Below are 23,822 nucleotides of genomic sequence, written 5' to 3' on the forward strand. Positions count from 1 at the left end.
GATAACCATCTGTAACCATAGCTATCTGTGATAACTGCCCAAACAAAATGACTTTCTTCTGCTTTTGGAACAGCTTTCTTCCGCATTCAGTATTTCACATGGGACTTGAAAAAAAATATTTACAATTGTTATTTCTGGCAGCCATTTAATAATCGTGTGTCCCTCACTATGAAGAGGTCTTGGAGTTTGATTTAATCTGCTTGAATGAGTCAGATTCTCTTATAATTGGATTAAGAACATGTATTTCTGACAAGAATTGCAAAAATTGCACCTTCTGTTAATTCAGCCTCAGCAGCCTCCCAATAACTTTTTTTTTTAATTCAAGTTGCTTACCTATTTATCTCCTCAGTGTTAACTACTTTCCTCAAAAATAAGGAACTTCTCCCTGTAAGTAATCAGTCAGGTGGAACTGTTTCAGGCAGGGCTGGTAACACTCAGAAAAACTGTTTTCAGAGGGAGATATTTATGATGCTTTTAATGAGGCAAATGTCCTTGTCTGGACAATGCTCTCAGACACATGGTCTGATTTTTAGACAGTCCTGTATGAAGTCAGGAGTTGGACTTGGTAATCCTTATAGGTCTCTTATAATGGAGGATGTTCTATGATTCTACGGTTACTGCTATCCACATCCACAACGATGGAAAATCTCAGAGACAACTGACCAAGAATGGAAAACTCCCAAGGCCTTCCATAGGCTATGTGGAGGCGACACAACTCTGCAGATCTGGTGATCAGCAGCAATCATCTCCCAGCATCTCTCTGAAACACATACATGCTTGTTTTCCACTGCCTCTAGCAACATTAAGTCCCAGTTCAATGCTCAGCCATCCCAAAGCACTATGTCAAACAATAAACACAAAGGCAACAAGAAAAAAGAGATGAGTCCAAAGTGATAAACATTGCAGGCAGTTGATCTAGACCCATCTTTACCTCCTCCTAACTCCTACATTTTCCTCCTTTCCATTCTCCTTGAAAAGACAAGACTGCACCTGCTGTAGTCAATATTTGTGACTCCTGTCACAGCTTCTCCCTGTCTCTGCACACCAGAAACTATCATTTGAGTTATTATGGAAGAGAGAATTCTATCCAGGCTGTTTCTTCCAATGTATGGCTCCAGGAAGCAGAGAAGGGCATAGACTAACAAGTGCCTTGGTTCAGAAGGTTCTTGGAGCTGCATCCCTTTTGCCTTGAGCTAGCTGCTTGGGGAAGGTCAGGTATGACTAACATGGCTACTAGATATAAGCTGTATGGATAGAGACACAGAACTTAGGCTTAGGATGAAAGGGACATTAAAGATCATTTATTTCAAACCCCCAGCCGTGGGCAGGGCTGCCCCACACCACCTCAGGCTGCTCAAAGCCCCGTATTTGAGCACTTCCAGAGATGGGATCCCACAGTCCACATCTGAGAAAACACGTTAGCACACATGTACCATCTCCAGACTCCTGGAGCCTCACTTATAGTGAAGTAGAAATCCAAGAGATGGAAAACCGTGCTGGGTTTGTATGGAACCAGCCTAAAGACCGAAGGTGAAGGTGTTGACACTTGTTTCTAGAAAAGCCAGTCTTTTTCTCTCCTTTCACATAGGGGCTCAACCCTGCGGGAGGTAGGCGAGAACGAGGTGCCGTGACCCCCTGCACCGGCCTCACCCCTGCCGCCTCCCCAGGCGGGCTCCCGCACAGCCGGGGCGACGAGAGGCGGTGCCCGGCGGCTGGGCGGGGCTGTGCTGCCCGCCCACCGGAGCCGGTCCGGAGCCCGTCGCCGCGACAGGGTGGGAGGCAGCGCCATGGCACAGAAGTGCGACGTGGTCGTGGTCGGGGGCGGCATATCAGGTGGGTCCGGCGTCTCCGGGATGGTGCCTTACGAGGGTCCTCGCCCCAGGAGCTGGGCGCTGCCGGGGACAGCTTGGGGGAGGCAGCGCTGGTGCCTCAGCTTACGAGTCTTTAAGCGTAAAGTGTCCGTAATTCGGGCTGTGAGGCGTTGTGAGACTTATGTTCTGCCCCAATATCCTCCAAACCGACGTCGTTCCTACCCCTGGAAGTTTGGGACAGATGAGGGGTATGCACTCTGTTGCTTCTAGGTTGAGTCTAGGGATGTCACGTAGAGGCCCTCGGTCGCAAATGACTGATGTGTTAGGATGTCTTCTGTTTAGAGCAAGTAAAAGCATAAAGGAACGATGTCAGAAAGCAGCTGGGTCATTTTCCCAGTCTCTAGTCCCTCTCAGCACAGGTGTGATGGAGGTGAGACCAGCAGCTTGCAGAAAGCAGCAGCAGGCCTGGGAGCTTTGTTGCACTTAGTGGCAATCTGCTTTTTAGCCTAATCCTGCTGGAAGAGTGCTGTACATGCCCGGGATGAATCTTGCCTGTGCATTTTGTTCTGAGATGCACGGGCCCAATTAAATTGCGTTATGTGTGACGGATTATTTTAGTTTTTCTTCTCGCCTTTGACATATGAAACAGCTGCTATTTGGGCTGTGCATGCTGGAAGGTATGCAGTGTGGTAGTTCTTCTGCTAATGACCTGTTAGTCCCAGTAGTGCATAATGAGTATGCATGTCCACAGATCCAAACAGCATCTCTTGTGTTGCAAACAAATTAATCAAGATATGTCACAAAACATATAGAATCATACGATCATTAAGGTTGGAAAGCCCAGTAAGATCATCCTTCCTTTTTTATTTAATGTGGCTTTTAATTTCCCCTACTTATTCATATAAGGTGTATTAATTTTTTGCATAACCACTATGCTGAGGTGTGCACCGTAAAAGGAAGGTGTACAATATGCAGTGGATAAATGGTGTGCTCGTTCCACGGGGCTTACCCACCAATGGTGTCTCAGAGCTGATTATTTCCATAAGCTGCCTGGGCCTTTAGACTCTCATATCTTTTCCTAACGATGGTGTTGTGATAAGAAACTGCTGAATAATTATTAAATGTTTAAACTGTGTTTATGTGGTTAGCAAAAATCACTGTTTTATGAAACAGAATTGATTATAAACACACTGTTATGGCTAATTTTTAACTTACACCTTGTTTCATAGTGAAAACGTTACAGAAAATTAACCACTGTTATCTATTCATGTCTTCTAAAGCCTCAGTGGCATGTTTTTGTGCAGAAGCAGTGCTACAGGTTCCTTCTCTTTAATGAGTTGGAATCAGAGTTACTGTAACAGATTTTAATATGTCCTCGCTTTTCATTGTTGCTATGGGAATATTATCATGGCAAGCTTGCACAGACTTCATATGTTTTCTCTTGTAGCAGAGCAGCAGCGCTGTGTTGTGTTCACTTATGTGCTTCGCTCTTTTCTACCTGCAAACAGAAGCAAGTGGCGTGTGGTTGTAAGAAAGCAGTTTTCCATTTACTTTTTTCTACACCAGATTGCTCCAAAGTGCTCTGTTCTTGTGCTGTAGCAGCTTTTCTCCAGCTCCCACACAGAGGCTTGAAACATAAAACACAAAAATTACTAGTGACTCTCTTCAGTCACTTTATAGCTGTTTTAGCTGTTTATTTTAGCTGTTATTTACTACTCCAGATTTACCTGTCTTTTATCTGTATGCTTTTAGTAAATCATTGGACTTGCACCCAAGTGGATATAACAGCATGCTTTTATATCTTATTGAAAACTGCCTGTGCCATGCTAAACTGCTGCAGAGACCTGGTCACCCGTTGACTGGAGAATGAAGCTTTTGATTTTTGAAATGGGTCACTCTTTGGAAACATAGGTTTCCTACTGCTCTAGGTTTAATATTCTTCAGAAAGTCACTGTTTCTGAGCTGTTCCAGGAGCAGCTGACAGAGATTAGCTGTTCTGCTTGTAGAGGAGGCAGGCATTGGTAGGTGTACTGATGTAAAACAGCAGAGTGCTCCCCTATCCTTCAGGCTGTGTTGTTGACTTGGCTGATAGAACAGTGAACACAGAAGCTGATCAATGAAGAAACAAAAAGCTGTTGTACTGATGCAGAAATGTGAACAAACATTGCAGGGACAACGTTCAGCTCTCTGTTTTCTAGTTACTTTTTTTAAGGGAATGCAAACTGTCCATTTGAATACTGCCACAGTTTGATATTAATTGCACTCTCAGCAAGTCTGGAGGCAACACCAAATGGTACAGTTGAGAGGACAGAGATAAGGGATTCCATCCAGAGGGACCTGGACAGGCTGGAGAGGTAGAACTGTGAACCTGGTGAAGATCAGCAAGGCCAAATGCAAAGTGTTGTACTTGGGTTGGAACAATCCCAAACAGAAATGCAGGCTGAGTGATGAATGAATTGAGAGAAGCCTTGTGAAGAAGGACTTGGAGGTACTGACAGATGAAAAATTATGCATTAGCACATAGTGCATGCTTGCAGCCCAGAAAACCAGCTGTTTTCTAGGCTGCATCAAAAGAGGGGTTGCCAGCATGGAGAGGGTGTGATCCTGCTCCTCTGTGCTGAGATACTGCATCTAGGCTTAGGGCCCCCCAACACAAAAAGATGCGGAGCTGTTGGAGCGGATTCAGAGGGGGCCTTGAAGATGATCAGAGGGCTGGAGCACCTCTCCTTTGAAGACAGGCAGAGCTGGGCTTGTTCAGTTTGGTGAAGAGAAGGCTCCTGAGCGACCTCATTATGGCCTTCCAGTAATTAAAGGGGGCCTATGAGAGGGGTAGGCAGAGACTTTTTACAGGGATATGTAAAACTTGTCCTATGTAATAGGACAAGGAACAGCAACAGGAGGATTTATTGAACAGCAGGTTCTGTTTTATGTACAAAACTGCTGCAGTCTTTGACATTTCTGTGGATGGTGTAGGTTAAAAAGAAGTGCCCATATGTATGAAAAGACTTAGCCTCAGACTGTATGGAATATGCTTGATGCTGAGGAATACTTAGATTGGAAATGTAAGGGAGTAATTAGTTCCCTGGAGATTTCAAAACGTGCGCAGTGACAAGATCTTCTGATTGTTCAGAGGCATTGGAAAACTTAAGAAATTTTCTTAAATCAAATTTGGGAAACTGTTCAGAGGTTTCACTTAAAAACTTCCTCCATGTGTTTTCAAAACTGCCTCCTTGTTGCTGCTTTTGCTGTGAAGATCTTTCCTTTTTTTCAGAAGACCAGATTTTAACCTGGAGTTGCTCATATCTTAGTCATACTCAGTCATATTTAAGAAGATGCTATTCATAAGTTAGTAGTGCATAGATTTTGCAATCAAAGTGAGATTAATCAATTCTTTGTGAAAGGCAAAGTTTTTTTTGACATACAGCAAATGTCATTTGGAGTATGCTTAGTACTTTCTTGCTCACAAGCAACCTGATGTGTTTCCGTATGTAACAGTACTGAAAACCTGCCATAACAAAAATATTTCTATTGAAATGGTAGATTTATAAAATATTTACACTCCTATCATTGTGGTGTTGAGATGTGATTGTATTCTTCAAGTCTTTCTCTTCATTTGTGTGAAGGTTTAATGTACTGTATGATTACAGTATCTCTCACTCCATCTGTAAGTCAATTTCAATTTACTTAGAAAAGAACACAAAACAAAACAGGTCAGGTGTTCTGGGGACCATTATCTGAAGATGTTCAATTTGTTTTAAAATAGACTGAAGCAGAGGGCAAAATCAGTTTTTGAAAAAAATGCATTTTGGTGCATTGCAAGAAAAGTGTATGTGAGATGCATAACTTCTGCTTGCTTATTGGTGTTTTCCTTTTTCTCCCTGGTGGCTATTTACAGTGGATTGGACCCTCTGAGGGAGGACTGTGACCATCTCCAAGTCCCTCTGCAGAGGGGTGCCACTCTCAATAAGATGCAGCAGGCAAAGAGAATGTTGGACATTTCTCTATTATGATTGGAGCTCTTTGTTCACATTTTCAATTGCTGTCTCTGCCATCAGTTCTTCCTTCTGTTTTCAACTGTGTTCATAGCTATGTGAAGGAACACTAAGCAATTAAGTGGAGCATGCCAACTGACTTAGATTTTTCACACAAACCTTGGCAATACATAACAAACAGTGCAGAAAGCAGCTGTGTAATGCTGTGAGATAGGATGGTAGTCTAGGCAGCAGGGACAGTAGTTGTAAGTCACTCAGTGATACCTCCTAATTGAACTGAAAGTTGATTTGATAAGAAGCTTTCCCTTCTCTCTGAAGGAGCAATCTCATCTCCCAAGGCTTGAAGCAATGCATCATTAAGCAAAGCTTTTCCATTAACTTATTTAACTGTTATGAAAGGCTGGTACTAAGGAAAATTCATCACATGCAGACAGCAAAATAAGAAAAACATCTCAGAAGCAACAAAAAAGTTAAGTTCGAATACTAAAACTTTCTGCAAGAGATTCCTGAGTAGCTGTTACAGAAATAACTGCTGGAAAATGCAAGTTTGCATGGCAGCTCATGTTAGTATTACAGACTGCAAAGTTCACTGTTGTTTTCTTGTCTGTACTGATGAATTATGTATTTTTGACAAACAAGATTAGAGATAGGAAAGGATGGAAGTCCTTTGTTAGAAAGTTCAGTGTGTTGTTTGCTTGGGAACCTCCTGCTGTGATACTTACAATTCATTAGATTGGTCATAATCTTGTTTAGCACTGAACTACCACTTTAAGAACACCGGGGGTAATACTAGATGCTAATGTGCATTAGTGTGTTGGCTCAGAGCAGGTGTGTACCTTAAGCAGATCTCCTGATTGACCCTATTTACTGCTCTGTGGTGTGTATCACGGAGCAGTCTCAAAGCGTACACACTGCATTAATTTTTCCTTGAGAAGTCACGCTCTAGGAGCTCACCATTTGAGCTCCAACCCCTGAATAGGATGTTCAGTCTGTAGGATATAAGAACTAGTCTGAAATAAAGCACCTTTCGCATACATGATGTGGGATATTCAAGGTACAGTTGTTTTGCTCTGCAGATCTCCTGCTCTGCAATATTTGCTAGCATAGACACTGCGAATTTGCTGTCTTGGAATACTTTAGTTACACGGTTCAAAGGTAGTAGCATGGAAGGAGTAAACTTTCCATTTTTGTGTTCGTCTTCTATGGAGGTGGAGTCAAAAATAATTTGCTGTGCTACCCTGATGGCAGATATGCACCTGCATCCCTTGTCTCCATCCTCTATGTCCTCTCCTTGCCTAGTTTTATTCTTTCTTTCTTTCTGTAATTGTCTTGTAGCGTCAGTAGATTGTGGAAAGGTAAGTTTTGTATGTATGTTACTCTTTGGCTTCAGTAAGGATAGGAGTAATTTTAAAGTCACACAATCCAGCATGCTCCTCCCAGCGTGGCTGTAGCATCAATCTCCACCAAATGGCAGAGATATTCACCACTATGACACAAATCCAGGTCAAACTCTGTTTCCCAAAGCACTAGAGGCTGTGAGGAGCAGCCCATTCCTCTGGCTCCTTTCTTGGTTTGTTCAGGGCATCTGATGTGATCTCAGGAGTATCCAAGGACTTAAAGAGAGCTGGTGAGTGGTGTTAGTCTTTCTAAAGTTGGAGAGCTGTGGCAAAAAGGTAAGTGGGCCTGTTTGTATTGATGCCTTTAGTAGACAGCCTGAGCAATGCAAGCTTAGACAGCCTGATTGTCCCAGAAGTAAACTTCTAGCACTGTGTGTATTATCATAAACCAGCAGAGAGTTGGCTCTGTTTATACATCTCACGCAGCAGCTAATGACAATGAATTAGGTCTTACACATAATTCAGTCAACTGAGAAGGCTTCTCTTCTTCAGAAGCTACTATCCTATGTGTAAACAGTCTGTGTGATCTTGGCATGCTTCCCACTGTTGCATTTTGCTTCTCTGTAGCGCAACCAACAGCTATAGTTAAATAGTTCTGTTAATTAAAGACAAAAAGCAATATTGTTTCACTGCTCTTTTCAAGAACAGGAGGAGCTTGCCTTTGTGTTTTGTCTCCCTTTCTTAGAAGCTACTTCATAGAGTGGTACAGTGGTGAAATTTATGTTGATTATAAAAGTTTTCTAAGCAGTGCCATGGTGGATTAAAAAACCTTTCTTTAGTTTTCTTTTACAGAGGATTTATCTTGATGTATTTATAAAGCACTCAGTTATACTGTTTCTGAAATCAGTCGTCGTTTAGTTGGGCTTTAATTACATGAGGAAATTGCATTCATGTCATTATAGTTTCAATCATTTAATTTTTATGTTATTGTCTTTGAACTTAATATGAGCTTCCTCCAGGGCTGATAACCTATTTTATCCTTGTAAACTTATATCAGGTTCTTGCTTTATGAGATGGTTTGTTGAAATGTGATCATTCATCTGATCCACTAGTCTTTGTAGAGGCTGACATGTTTAAAGTTTATGTAGGATCCTCATCTGAAGATACATTTTTCTGATTTCAGTGGTCAGTAAGAACACGCTACAGTACCTTGTTACTTGAACCGTGAATGTCTCAATAACTCATCTGTGCATTTGTATTTTGCCCAGCTTCTTCTTTCCTGTCAGTTTTCAGTATCTCAGCTGAGGAGATTCCAAGCTGAGTGGCTTAGCAAAAAGATTGGAAAGTGCCTACCACGCCACACCAATGTTGCCTTGACTTTAAAGTCAATAAACAGTGATGTTGCTACTTATGGGTAGAGCAGGCTTCCAAGAAGAACAAAAGTAAAGTATTTTTAGGGACAAATCTGCTTGAAGGAAGTCAGTTCATCTTTTCCTCCATCTGTTCTTTACTTCCTTACCTCTTTCCATGCTACCCTTGCTGCCAGTAAAATGTACCCACCTGAGAATTTATATAGACCTGGTAAACAGGCAGCTGTCTTGGTGAGCTGAAGAGTCTCTGAGTAAGCTTGGGTGATTTCTATCTGAGTCTTCCTCAGCTACTTCTTGTTTTATTTAAAATAAAATTAATTTTGAGGAATTATGTTGATGCTGAAATTATGCCGTCTTTCATTATGCCTGAGCCATGTGGGCGTGCAGCTGTTTTTTACCATTCCCTCAGCACTTTGCTCTGCGTACTTTGTGCTTAGCAGTGAATGAAGAGTCTGGCTGTGGTTCATTAGGGCCTCTGGCATCTTGCAATCGCAACAATTAGGATAACGACCTCTGTTTGATATCCCTTGCTTCAAGTGGTCCAAGAGTTCCACGAAGTTTTAATTCACTCACAGCCTCTCTATCTATTACTTATGTCTGTACTTAGTACTTACGTCTGTACTATTACTTTACATTCTGTTACATCATGTCTCTATTATTCAACTACACTGTGTTTTCCTGTTTCTACAACATGACTCAACTGGGAGTGAAAAGCAAAAAATACCTCAAATATGCCTCAAATAGCCTTCTGCCTCTCAGCCAGCTAGTTTTCGTAGATGAACTATGCCATCAAGGTAGAACACTGAATACAGTCTTCATGGTGGACTGCACACAGCAACAGCTGATCAAACAGCCAGTTTATACTATGTAATATCCTGGTGGCCTGGATACTTTGCATATAAACTTGCACTCTGTTTGCTCAAGTGATAGATCTGTGTTTGGATCATTGAATATTGGACCAAGACACCTCTTTTGTTCCAGTATGAGTTAATAGTATGACACTGGCTTCATTAGAGGCTGAATCAGTGAGTCATGCTAAGTAATGAGCAGAATGAGGAAAGGAAAGAGTGTTAGTTGTTTTGTTTTACAGTTTGGATGCTTCTTTTTTCCTCTGTGCTTCCTTCACCTTCTTTTTCCTCCACACATTCTGTCAGAATGAGGCAAATGCAGTGGTAATGTGTTTCTTTTTCCATAACACGTTAAATAAGCTGCTTAGCTCATATGGCTAAGTGTGGTGTTGCAGTGGAACAGGCTACCCATAAAGGTGTGGGGGGGGTCACTGTCCTTGGAGGTGTTCAAGAAACATGAATGTGTGGCACTGAGGGACATGGTTAGTGGGCATAGTGGGGATGAGTTAGTGGTGGGACTAGATGGTCTTAGTCTTTTCCAATGATTTTGGAATGATCTTAATGATTTTACATGCTTTCTCTTGCCTGTAATTAGAGATAGAAGGAAGACAGTCAATTGAAAATCTTCGGTGCTCTCTTTTGAGCTTCTCTGGGTGACATCTACGTCCACAGCTTTGGGTGTCTCAGCCCAGCTGATGTCTTATTCTGCTAGGCAATCCTTCATCTTGAACCAACTATCAAGAAATGCAGTGATCAACAAAAAGCTGTCAGACATGTATGATTATTCAGTTGATTATTCAGGATACTGGGCAGCAGAACACTTTTTCAGTTATTCAAGTGGAGACAGAGTTCACAAATCTTTGTAAGCTGCACAAGTTATCAGTACTTAGCTTGTGCATGTAACATGTTTGTACTTACTTGTATGCATGCAGTGTTTACATACATGTAGCACAAGTTCTCAGGGAATCACCAGAGCATGATATGGTGGATATTTGAAAGTGATGTCCAGACAGGCCCTGGCAATGTAGATCTGTAGCTAACTGATGCAACTGGATGAAAATAATTAGGGGAAGATCAAGCAAAAGGTAAACTAAAATGAACAACCGTAGGATGAGGACGTTGTTGCTTAGCTGGGGGCTTTGATAGTTTCCCTGTGAAGTGACCATCTCTAGATGTATGCCTGTGAATAACTGGAGAAATGTGAGAAATTACACGTGTTCCTTAATGTCAAGATCTGAGAGTGATAGTCTGGTGACTTTTTTATTTTTAATAAGTTTAAATATGTTTGATGTTATATTTACTTTTCTCTTTAGGAGGCTTACAAATAAAGAAGAAATAATGGTGTGTTTAAGAACATGCAAGGTTTATTAAAAATAGAAGAGAAATGAACATTTCTCTTCTAAAGCAAGTGCTGCATAATTTTGCAAAATTTTCCAAACTTAATTGAGTCTTTTTTTCTCCCCACATTACAGCGTAGAAAGAAAAACTCATTTTAAGAGTAAATCTGCCTGGCATTTTATTTGTTTTTATATATTTATGTAACAGTAATGCCTAAAAGGATGCTTTTAGTAAGCTGCCCTTGCAGGGCCTCAGCCAGAAAGGGGCTGACTCATGCTCCAAATCATTGTGCTAAGCTTTGTTTGTTCTAATGCCATGGTATGTTTGATGTAGTGCTACCTTGTCTTTCAGTTATCTCTGTCTGCTTTGGTTCTTTCCTCTGCTTGTTGTATTTTGAGGCAGCATAAGTTGTCAAGTAGCAGGAAAAGGATTAGGATTATCCAAGCTGAAGGAGGCCCTGAGATTGAAACTGTTGAATAATATTGCAGTACAGGTAATAATAATAATAATAGGAATGCAATGTTAACTCTTCACCATGTCATAGAATCATTGAATGGTTTAGGTTGGAAAGGACATTTAAGATCATCTAGTTCCTGCTGTAGGCAGGGGCATCTCTCTCTAGACCAGGTTGCTCAAAGCCCCATCCAGCCTGGCCTTGAGTGCTTCCAGGGAGGGGCATCCACAACCTCACTGAGCAACCTGTTCCAGTGTCTCACCACCCTCATAGTAAAGAATGTCTTCATAATATCTAGTCTAAATCTACCCTCTTCCAGTTTAAAGTCATTTCCCCTCATCCTGTCACTACCTTTCGTTATAAAAAATCCCTCCCCAGCTTTCCTGTAAGGAATATATGCATATATATATGCATGTGTGTGTATATATACATATATATATATATTTACCTCACTGGAGCATACAAAATAACTTCTGACTCTTTTAAGCATGAGACCAAGTGTGAGTTGGGCATTGAATAGATTTATCGCTCCATGTGTAAGATACTAGAATTCCTTAAAATAAACAAAGCATACAGTAAATGATTGATACTAGAAGTATTCATCCTTTAAAATGCTGGAGTGTCCAGTTTGTCACTCTGAAGCTTCATTGGAAACCTCAAGTGTAAAAATACAACAAAAACTAAACAGAAGCCCTGGTCAAGGGCAGGACAGCTGTGGTTTCAGTGCTTGAGCTGAGGCAGAACTGTGTGGAAGACAGTGGTTTTCCACAGAAGTGCAACAAGCTGTCTTCATGCCACGTATAGAAGAATTTGAGCTAAGGTGCTACCAGTTTGTTTGTCTTACTCATTGTTAACCAGATTCTGTATTGCTTCCAAAGTGTGAAGCCTTGGACAAATTTAGGCTTCTTAATAAATACACCTCCCTGCACTATGGATGAATCATCTAGAAACATTGCAAACAAGAAAGGAAAGATCACATGAGGCTGAGGGCTGGGACTAGAACTGATGCTCTTGTAAAGTTGCATTAACTCACTGGGATGTTCATCCTGACCTTAGTGACAAGGTTATGGAGCCAGCTCAGAGGATGGAAAAACTCAGTGCCTCAGCTCAACAATGAAATGTTAACAACGTTAACAAATGTTATATTTGCTCATAAAGTGCTGGATCCTAGGCAGAAATGTTATGCTCTATGTACCAGTATTTTAAATAAATGCACCTTTTAGACAGGCAGAATGATAACGTTTATTTGTTCGCTGGGATTTCAGAAACTGTTGCTTTTTTAAATTCTCAGGCACTGTAGGTGGCATTCATCACTGCACAATAATATGGCTTAGAAAGAGAGATTGTCTCCCCTTACACTGAAACTACGTGTTGCTTTGATACCTTTCAGTGTGCTGTTCAGTGCATGGAGGTAAGGTATTGAAAATAACCAATGCAACAATTTCTAGATGCAGCTCTACGGTGTAGAGCTTGATTTTGTCTTTTGTCTTTCTTCCATGAGATTTAGTAAAGTACCTAAAGTACTTTTGTAGAGTGACTCAAATTGTGGAGGTTAAAAGAGTACATTCATATTCAAAAACATCTAAGTGAAGAGCTGGTTTAATAAAAGATACTGTTGGGTCGCAGTATCTCACTGTCTGTGTAGCCCTTTGCATTTCATCCCTTTTTGGCTTTTTTGACATCTGGAACTCCTGGAGCAATTTTGATGCTGCAAACATTATATTGCAAAGGACTAAGGATGCAGTGAAGAAGGAAAACTCACTATTATTCTCTTATGCATGCCATCATTTTAGAAAACACCTGGACAGTCTGATGTGAGCTGAATTTCAGGCTGTGTAGTCCTGGCTGTTTCTACTGTAGGGCTCCCTAGACAATTCTGAGCATGTCTCCTGAATTTACAAAGGAAAAGTATTCTTCATGAGAGCAAAAATTGCTTGACTATTTTACAATGAGTAGGAAGGTGCAAAAAATGGCTGTACCACCTTGTCTCACTCAGACCCCAGGCTACTGTTTTCTTTTGCCTTTTCTTTGCTTCTTACCTACAACGATTTGCAGGCATTATTGTCTGAAACCATTATCTCAATTAAAATATTTTAACTTAATTATGATCACAAGTGACAGAGGTAAAGGTGACCAATGTCAGGTTCAATCTCACAGCAGCAGAGCAGTAATTGGATTTTGTTCATTAGAGAGGTCAGCACAAACAAAAAGAGTGCTATTGAATTGCTGTTTCTAATACAATAATGCAGTAAAAAAAACCATGGAAGATTTCAAGGAGAAAACTCACAGGTGCCAAATGGCTGCTCAGCTACAGGCAGGAAAATGTCTTTCCTCTGGTTCTGCTCCTCATCCCTCTTTTTGCTTCAACATTGCAGTGATATGCTGTCTTGTGCTTCTGGCACAGGTGCCAGGTGACTTACATGACAGCTTTGAAAAGGAGGTCAGAGGGCTGAGTCCTGAGTATAAGCACAGAGGCTTTGTATTTGAATGTCAGAGTAATTTGGTCTAAACAACAGCAAATGGATTTTTCCCTTTAACTGAACTAATTTTTAGATGCTAGGAACTTGCACAGAGGGTTTTTCCTTGTTGAAGGCGTGCTTCTCTGCTTCCCCTTAGATGTACCTCAACTTCTTAGTACATATTCATCTTTGTTTCTTCCTATTGCTCTCAGCCAAACATAACAGTTGTGTTAGCCATGAGCAAAGGGGTTCTCTTGAACTGTCTACTGCTGTCTATTTTGACAGATGGGTGTATTTTGTTTTACTGGGTACAATGCAATTCCAATTTTCCAATTGGGAAAGTCCCATAAGATCATGTCTGACTATCAACCTGACAATATCAAACTCACCACTAAGCCATGTCCCTCAGTGCCACATCTATGCATTTCTTGAACGCTTCCAGGGACAGGAACTCTGCCACCTTTATGGGCAGTCTGTTCCAGTTTCTCACCACCCTTCCTATGAAGAAGTTCTTCCTGATGTCCAATGTAAACCTCCCCTGACAGAATTTGATGATATTTCCTCGCTTCCAATCACTGATACTAGCTACTTCAAGATTTGTGATTATGTGAGACTTATTGCTTTCGTTAAGAAAAGAAATTGCATTTCTGGCCCCTCTGGTCAGCTACTTGCCTATTCCAAAGGTCGTATAATCATAGTCCCATCACTAAACCACAACCTTATTGCCACGTCCATACATCTCTTAAATACCTCCAGGGATATGCCTGCCTGTAGGCCTGTCTATACAACCAGCATTTGTATACAGCTCCATGTGTCTGGCACATAGTACAGATATTACAACTCCCCTGCCTAGCATGTCAGAAACATACCTTTGGTGCCAAAACAAGCAAGTAGATAAAGAGAGAATCATATCATAGAATGGTTTGGAATGAAATGGACCCCAAGAATCATCAAGTTCCAACCTCCCTGCCACAGTTTAAAACCATTCCTCCTTGTCCTATCACTATCCACCCTTGTAAACAGCTATTCCTCCTCCTGTCTATATACTCCCTTCAAGTACTGGAAGGCCACAACGAGGTCTCCTTGGAGCCTTCTCCAAGCTAAACAAGCCCTGTTCCCTCAACCTTTCTTCATAGCAGAGGTGCTCCAGCCCTCTGATCATCTTAGTGGCTTTCCTCTGGACTCAATCCAGCGTCACAAAATTGAGGTCAGTTTTCAAAAATTGTGCTTAGAAATCTTTTGAATAATCAGATTTCTTTTACTCTACGGCTTCACTGTAGTCTGTAATGATTGGAAAAATGTGACTCATCACACCTATCAGTGCAAATGTGAGTATGGATCATGCCCTAGCATAGAAATTTGAGATCACCATTAAAAAATAAACACATGTTGATTGTTCTCTTAATATATGGAAATTTTGAAGGTTAGGGCATGAGCGGGTGATAAAACCCTTTCATCAAATGGTGCATTAGGGTGCTTAGTGGACACATAGATATCAAACAGGGAAGAAAGAAGTTGGAAGTAATGTTAAATGATTCTTCTGATTATTATGTCCGAGTAAAATCTGTGTGCATGTATAGTGCTGCGCGATGGAAAAACAATTTCTGTGGCTTGAACTTACATTATAGCATCCCCTGGAAAGCAATCTCCTACCAACATCTCCAAGTGGCTGCATTTAGATAACGAGTTGCCATGGTAACTGATGAAGGCTTGCCTGCTTTACCATAATCTAAGCACAATGGTGCTTTCAGTCTGAGGTTTCAGATAAAACCTAGCATCTCTGCTTCTTTGTTGTTGCACTAATTGTCTGTGTGTCAGTTCACTGAGAGGAACTGCAGGTGGGGCTGCTTAGCCATTTTTATATATATATATATATATATATATATATATATATGTGTGTGTGTATACCCCCCTCCCCCACATATGTATATAAAAGTATGCATGTATATATACATTCTGTTGTACTTCTGTAAGCTGTCTTGCAAGGGATGCTGTCCTAAATTCCTGTCCCCAAGTGGTTAAAGTGTCTCAGATTGCAATTCATATATTCATATTTTGAACACTGTAGTTTATCTCAGTTTTAGTAGAAATATTCCTGGAGAGAAGGGCAAGATGTTGCTGTATGACAAACATTGTTTAAGAAATGGGAGTAACAACAGCACTAGCCACATTTTTGGATGAAGTTTATGTTTGAATATGGTTGGTTGCTTCCCTTTTGAGCAACAGTGAAAATCTGCCTCTTGCCTAGTGATGTGAAAGATGAATAGGTAAGCTGGGAACAATTCTGAGATGTGAGAGGTTAAACTTCTCAGCCAGTCTCTGTGCATACTTTATGGAATGCTTTATGGAATGTTAATCACAGAGAAGCCTCTTGCTCAGCCTCTGTCTCTTAGCCAGGAAAGAGATTGTAATTTGTAGGAGTTTCCCAATTCTTTAATTCTGAAAGCACACCCCAGCTTTGTGCCCAATACTTGTGTACTAATATTAATATCTATTTGTTGCTGTTCTGGCACCCTATCTGTCCTTGTATCACTGTGGCCAAGAGCTCTCTGCATCATCCAATCCTCTCACTGTTATTGCAGTGTTACCCCAAGAGCCCTTCCGGGGGCCTGAGATCCAGCTCCAGGGAAAGAATGGTAAGGGGTGATGTGGCTGTACTGTGCCAGTGCTGTGATGTCAAATATGTGAGATACAAAGAACAGCAAAATTCTTAGGTATTGATACCGTGCTAAAATGTGATATTTGCAACGGCAGTCTTGCCTTATCCTGTCCTGTCTGTGCTACAAGACCTGATCTGGTTCTCAGCAGTGCCATCTGGATCTTGAACTTCTGCCTTCACTTCTTAGAATCATAGAATCACAATTGAAAAAGACCACTAAGACCATCTAGTTCAACCATCAACCCATCTCCATTAACCACATTCCTCAGTGCTACATCTACATGGTTCTTGAACCATGAAGATTGAACATGAAGATCTTGAACATCTCCAGGGACAGTGACTCCACCACCTCCCTGAGCAGCCTGTGTCAGTGCTTCACTGATCTTTCTGAGAAGTTTTTCCTAATATCCAACCTTGAACCTCTCCTGATGCAACTTGAGGCCATTACCGTTCATCCTGTCACTGTTAACTAGTAGAGGAGGCCAACCTCCACCTCACTGCAACTTCCTTTCAGGTAATTGTAGAGATAAGTCTCTTCTAGACTGAACAATCCCAGAAATTCTTCCCCAGTGGTAGATTTCTGTTATTACTGAGGCAGGGCAGTTGGAGGGTGTCTACATTCCCCACCTTTGTATCATTTCTCCAGCAAAATTTTGGACCATTCTGGAGCTGGTATATACAAGAGAGAAGGAGGTGGACTATTAGCTATTGATAAGGAGTAAATAGTCAGATGGTGCCTGTAGCCTGCAACTGTCACTATAGAGCCAAGCCCCAAGGATCCCTGTCTTTACAGAGATCCAATCTGCCGGAAATTGTCATGGGACAGTGCAATGTCAGTAGAGGGCGAGGCTCTGCTTGGTCTTTCTCCTTTGTAGAATCATAGAATCACAAAGGTTGGAAAAGACCTCCGAGATCATCCAATCCTATCATCCAGTATTTCGCCATGAAACCATGTCCCTTAGTACAACATCTAAACATTTCTTGAGCACCTCCGGGAACAGCAATTCCACCACCTCCCTGAGCAGCCCATTCCAGCATGACACCCTGACACTGATTTTTATTTTTTATTTATGCATCAGAAAGGACTGATCCATCCTCAGAAGGTACATCTATGAACATAAGGGAAAGGAAAGTGACATCTGCCCCCAGATAAACAATAGGGAGTGAGCACTGGGTAGCTGAGAGATGAGTGTGGTAGTGTGGCTGAGATGTGCGTAGGCAAATGACGCGGTGGTGTCCTTGCTGAGCCCTGTGAAACCAGCTGCCTTCCACTTGAGTCTTGGGAGCCATCTCTTCAGAGGCTTCTCTGTCTGTTCAGTCCTGAGAATAAGCTTGCTCTTTTCCCAGCTGGACTGAGATGTTTATTCATTAGATTTTCATTAAGAAAGTCAGATCTCATATTACTTAATCAGTGTTGGTTACTGAGTAGTATTAATTGATAAGTCAATATCTGTTAGCGTGATAAGCCAGCAGAAATCTTCCCTGATAGCAGCTTTGAGATCATATATTCATCTGTAAATTATTAATAGATACTATTGAACTTGTCCCAGCTGATCAAATATTTGTCTTTGCTCAAGAGCAACTTTTTTTTCTTTTTTTTTTTTTTCTCTTTGCATGGTAAACTGTGTTTGTTTAGGGAATTTTTTGTCTATTTTTCCTCCCAGAACCGATCTGTTCTTAAAAGTTGCTTGGAAATCTGGGCCATGTTTGCACACTACAACAGTTTTCTGTATGCTGTTCTCCTTGGCTTCCTTAAATATTTGTGAGAGTAGTCAAGGCTGCTGAGCCAGCTGGATGTTTTTATAATATAATTTTCTTGATAAGGAAGTATGGAAATACCAGTATCATCGATGGTTTTCTCTACTCATCAGCACTTACATGAAAACTTAAGATAAATTAAGCTCATGGAGCTGGAAGTAAAAGCAGGACAATATGATCTTTTAACGAAAGCTCCTCCTACTTTATTTATTTATTTATTTTCCAGGAAATGCCTAAGTCCTTTTAAAATAGGTGTGCATCATCTCTTTTTAGACACTGGGAAATGAAGAGCTTAATTTGTTTAACCAACACTGTTCAGCTGCTTATCTGCTGGGAGCAAGAACTGGGTCTCCTGGTCCCAGGCTAATAGTTTGCCATCAGGATGTTCTGTAGTGCCTTCAGTAGCTCTTATTAATACTCTTTCTATTCAGGACTGCTTTGTAAAGTGTTTTCATCATTGTCATTTCATATAGTTTTGCCATGCTAGCTTTAGCCGTCTGTTTTTCCTGCCAGTGTTTTTGGCATTTCTTCCATGGCTGACTTATACTTGGAACAATCTCCTTTGACCCTTCATTTCCCTCCTCCTCAAAAACTGCGTGTACTAAACATCAAGAGGCAACTGATTGCTTTCCAGTGGCGGCAAGATAGTGAGCCAGAATGGGTAAGAAAATTGTATGTGTGAGTGTGGTTTCTAGCCTATTGTGTGCTGAGCTTAATTCAGCACATTTTATCATGCAAGAAGACCACGCTGCCCTTCAGAGTATGTTGCTTGCTGTCCCACTGGAAATTCAGCCACATGTGACCAAAATAAGAACCTCAGATTATACAAATCTCAGTTTATTCATTCTGAAATGTAAGGCAGTGGTGATCCTAAAAAGCTAAAATTGCAAGTTGCGCTCCCTTTGTCTTATCCAACCTTTGTATTTCCCTTAATTCCCATAATGGCTTGACGCACTTGCTGGAGAGACTGACTGATATTTTCTCTGCATTTGTGAGGATTTATGGCATCAGAACTAAAATGAGATGTTCTTTCCTGTGTTCCAATTGCTCCCTTTCTTGGTGTCTCAGCTTTAAGAAAAGCAAAATGAAGAAAAAATATATAAAGAAAATTTTTATGGAATGAAGCTAGTTCCTAGTTCACTTTTACTTTGTTTCTTTTTCTTATCTTTCAGGTCTCTCAGCTGCCAAACTATTGACTGAGTCGGGCTTGAATGTTGTGTTGCTGGAAGCCAATGACAGGGTTGGTGGAAGAACCTTCACTGTAAAGGTAATTGTCTCCAAACCCCCTTATGCAATATATAAACACACATATTTTATATTATACACGTGTATAATACGAAATTGATGATTAATGCATATGCTTGACATGTATGTATATACATTATGCATACACTATATGAATATTATGTATTAATGCACTTATGTATTTATGCATATTTATTTAACTTACCTGCTAGAGGACGCCCTTGTGGGAAAATTGCCAGAGTGGTAGCAGAAGGGAAGTTTCCTGATGCCATACAAACAAGAATAGGAAAAAACTGGCAGAATGATGGGGACAGAATGTTTCCATGTTATCTGCAGGCATTGGAGTCATTAATCTTTTCCTCTGGGAAGGAGAAAATGATTAGCTAAGTTTTAAAGTCATTTCCCATGGAGCGATTCAGGAGAAATTGCTATTTAAAAACACCCATAAAGACCAATTGCGTGATGAAAATCCTTGAGCTGAACTTTTAACAAGCCCTGTGAAGAATGATATAGATTACAGGAATGGCAAAGGTGACTGGGGACCAGTGTTGTTCACTCCTTTATGATGTGCTCTCTTGACCCAGGAGATCCCCATGTACTCTGATCATCAAGAAACCTTACCTGTGCTGTTCCCTAGTGTACTCTGTATTGAGCTAGTTTCTGGTGAGATGTCCAACCAGATAAGAACTGTGCAGACCTCTCTGACTCCATCTTCTTTGTTAAGGTCTTTCTTCTCATGCTAGTTGGGAGGCCTGTTCCTTTACAGCCTTAAGCTGCTTATGAAATCCACGTATGAGATTCTTAGTAAGTGCTACTGCTGAACTTAACCAAGATAAATAGAATTTTCTATGGGGAGAGGAATCTTCACTAGAATGCTTGAATAATTCCTCTAAATTGCTGTTTTAATTTGTGTGGTGTTTGCAAAAGTCACATCTCTTTTTTTAATCTTTTGTGTGTGTGTGTATGTGTGTGTGATATACTAGAATAAACAAGTTAAATATGTGGACCTTGGAGGAGCCTATGTGGGGCCAACGCAGAATCGCCTTCTACGATTATCTAAAGAGTTAGGAATAGAGACATATAAAGTGAATGAAGTTGAGAAGCTGATACATCATGTCAAGGTAAGATGCTCTCAGGTTTGTTGCTGTAGACAGACAAGTTTTATGCATCCTCTGAGTTTCCTGAAGAAAAATAAGTATACTGGTAATGAAGAACTGATACAAATCACTATATGCATGCATATCTGCATGTGTACCCTTGTAGATGCATCCTGGCAACTGATGTTTTGGTTCACGTCTGAGCTCGTAGTTAAAAGCTCTCAAAAAGTTTCACAGTTTCCAAACAGTACAACTGCAATTGTTCTATATGTGCCAGCTCTCTTATATATTCTGCATGAGGTGTCTGAAAGGCCTTTTCAGAAGTCTGGAAAGTGGGAGTATCTGGAGTCAGACTGAAAGTTTCTCAGAGTAAGGTTCCTAAATTCTTTTCTCCTTTCTTTATACTGCTTAATACTATTCTACGCTAGTGTTGCACTCTCATAGAAGAGCAACATTCTGTGTTAGTTCTGAGGAAATTAACATTGAGATTCACTATATGCTTATGAAAAGACATGATGATAGTTGGTGTATGATCAAAGGTTGAAGAAAATGTTGATGTATTTAAACTGACAGCAATAGAGAAAAAAAGTTCTAATATGTTTTGAAGTATCTTTCCCATTCAATTGTTATGAAAAAGAAGTGTGTTCTCAAAGTATTTTCACACTATTTTGCTTTCAGGGTCTCCTCAATTGTAGCAGGAAATCACAGTGAGGGGGAAGTTCGTGGTAGAAGACAATTGACATGGCTGATCTGCACGATCAACTGTCAGGATAACCTTGCTCTCCTAGCATGGTGTGTTCCAAAATACTGTCACTGAAACATACTTGGTATTGCCAAAGCTGTAATTTATATGGGGACCTCGTCTGTTAGCAACCAGCACAAGCATGGCTGCTTGTTTTGTAGGCCAGATCCCATTTTCTTTTCAGATCTTTAGGAGAGAACTTGTTGGGAAGGATGCTGGTGTTAGTGTGCTGGTTGAAATGACCTTTTGTTTTCCAACAGACCTCTAGAGTGAGGGAAACTTCTACAGAAGTAGAAGTTTGGGCTCTTTCCAAAGATAATCTGTCTTTCAGTTGACTACAAGTGTCTTAACACATGGATTGCTAGAGGTAGGTTGGGTTGCAAACAGCCTTTTGCCATCATCTATAGACACCTTTAAGCACAGGACTGAGAGTGCTCTTGTGAGTCAAGGCTCGCAGCCTTCCTCCCTACCCAGCACTGACAGAACTTGCTGGTGTTCAGGAATGTATCCCAGGCGGGCAGTAAAGGGTGTGCCTTGGCTCTGTCTGGGTAAAGGAAGGGCCTTGCATTGTGGCAGTAAGGCTCTTCTCAAACACAGGGCTGAGCCTGCAGTGTCTGTCCAGGCATTAAGACTCAAGTCAAGGGAATTTATGCAACTGTACAATTAGTGTCCAGAGATCCAGAGTTGAGAGAAGCCACTCTTCTCCAGAAGGCATTTAAGCCATCCAAGTCTGGGGATATGGGACACTTGACACTTTGGCTAAGGTCTGCATCTGTGAGTTATGGGTGCAAACAGAACCTGGGAGGTCTGCGAGAAGACTGAAAGCCTGGGCTAACTCTAACACTCATGTGGTAGTGCTGTGACCTTCTGGTAGAATGCAAGCTGTGTCCTTAGATATACCAGGGACATGTGGCAAATGTGGTAATTTTATACTTGGAACCATGGTGGTCTGAAGTTGTCAGGCATGTGTGAGATTGGCACCATGACTTACACAGACCTATGGAACAAGAGACCCTGGAAGTAGCAGGATCCTTCGAGACCCCACTGTGTCACAGTTTTATCATCCTGCTTAGAGCCATATCCAGTCCTGTGAACTACTGAAAATCATCTGAGGAGAGATATTGCATGTCTTGGTGGCTACTTGTGGGAGAGCTCCTGAAGGGAGACAGGGTAGAAGCGGCCAGGGAGAGAACTGTGTGCCAGGACTTTCTGGAAGCCAAGCAAGGCTTAATGAGAGAAAATATCACACAGACAGTAGCTCCTCTTCGGAATTTGTTAATTTCATTCATTTTTAATCTTTTATTTCTTTTTTACTGCTGTGTTTATACGACTATGGAAAAATATTATCATAGTCAAGGACTTAAAGAGTTAGCATATGAATGCTACATAGTAAACGTACATAATTGCATGTACAAATGGGTGCACTAATCTTTGAAGTTTTGCATTTCATGTAACTGCAATACAGTCCTTGCAGATCTCTCACTTCAGCCACGTGGCTGCCCTCACTTTCCCTGCAAATGGACAACACTCTTGTGTGCTACATAAAATCCAAGCTATACTCTCAAGTCATACCTTGTATAACAGATTCCAAGATATACAAAGGTCTGTGTGAATTTAAATTCACATGCTGACTGAAGCTTCATGACTATAGACTAATAATCTAATTAAATTCTGGACCACGTTCTCTCTGAATCCAGAGAGGCAATGAAACCTAAAGGTTTTAATTTTTGTCTAACTGCACTATCAGGCATCAGAGTGCATCTTGGAAAATCAGCTGCTGTTTTTACAAGTACCCAAAGGCAAAATCAAGCCTTTCATAGTTAATTAAATTCATTTTACAGGCTTTTTAATACAAGTAATATATGCAGCTTCTTTGTACTACAAAATGAAAAGAATGCATTTTGTTGATCTCTGGGTGTGTCTGTGCTAATTAAGCTTTACCAGCTTGATTGGATTGTGTGTTTTCTTCCCCTTTAATCTTTTTTAATGCCAGGCTCTATTATGAGTGTATTTTTGAGCTCACTTATATTGTGTTTGATATCTTCACAGAAACTCAAAATTGTATTTCTTGCCCTACATATATTTTATTTTCCTACACTTGTTAAACATCCTCTTTTATGGTTTTTGAAAGGAGATTAGTGTGCTCTTTTCATTTGTGTAAGCACGGTTTCATCAGTCTCAGTGAGAAAATTAGTATAGCTCTGCAAATTGTATTTGGTAGGCAAATTGCTATCTGAACACCGTTGCTTTTCAGTAGCATAATCAAAATTAGGTTCATAAATCCAGATCTAAGAAGCAAAAGTATCTGAGATATGAGTATCTCCTAACAGTTGTCCCTTTGGACCAGTAAGCAGATACTAAATGCTTCTTAGAATCAGGTAGTTTTTCCTTACCTACTCAAGCGAGTTTTCAGGGCCTTATCTGAGATAGGTAGGTCTGCAGCTTTTCACCACTTGCTTTTATTTCTCTCACTAAAGTGACAGCTTTTGTCTTCAAAAAACAAGCCAAACCATATACAGCCCACATAATTTTTACTTTTGATATGTAAGACTCTCTGGAGAGAGATGCTGACATACAACAATATTTAAATTGTTGTATGGGATTAATTGCAAACAGATTTGCTTGGTTAATCCAAATTGCATTTAACTTTTGTGCAATCCCAATAGCCATGCAAGCTTTTTGTCTTTTAAAGCACAAATCCCTGCTATCAAG

At 40.7% G+C, this 23,822-nt stretch overlaps 1 protein-coding gene across 1 annotated transcript in view; it reads left to right on the forward strand.

Moving 5' to 3' along the window:
• Positions 1–1,742: 1,742 nt before the first annotated feature.
• The window catches only part of MAOB (monoamine oxidase B), a 52,915-nt gene continuing 30,835 nt past the window's right edge, over positions 1,743–23,822 (forward strand). Inside the window, exons 1-3 of the mRNA XM_042809888.1 lie at positions 1,743–1,833; positions 19,199–19,293; positions 20,255–20,392. Coding sequence (XP_042665822.1) covers positions 1,788–1,833; positions 19,199–19,293; positions 20,255–20,392 — 279 coding nt within the window. The 5' untranslated portion in view covers positions 1,743–1,787. The remainder of the gene's footprint in view (positions 1,834–19,198; positions 19,294–20,254; positions 20,393–23,822) is intronic.

The sequence above is a fragment of the Centrocercus urophasianus genome, unplaced genomic scaffold, assembly GCF_019232065.1.
Source record: "Centrocercus urophasianus isolate 14NV4802_14NV808 unplaced genomic scaffold, USGS_Curo_1.0 seq_12, whole genome shotgun sequence".
Taxonomy (NCBI): domain Eukaryota; kingdom Metazoa; phylum Chordata; class Aves; order Galliformes; family Phasianidae; genus Centrocercus; species Centrocercus urophasianus.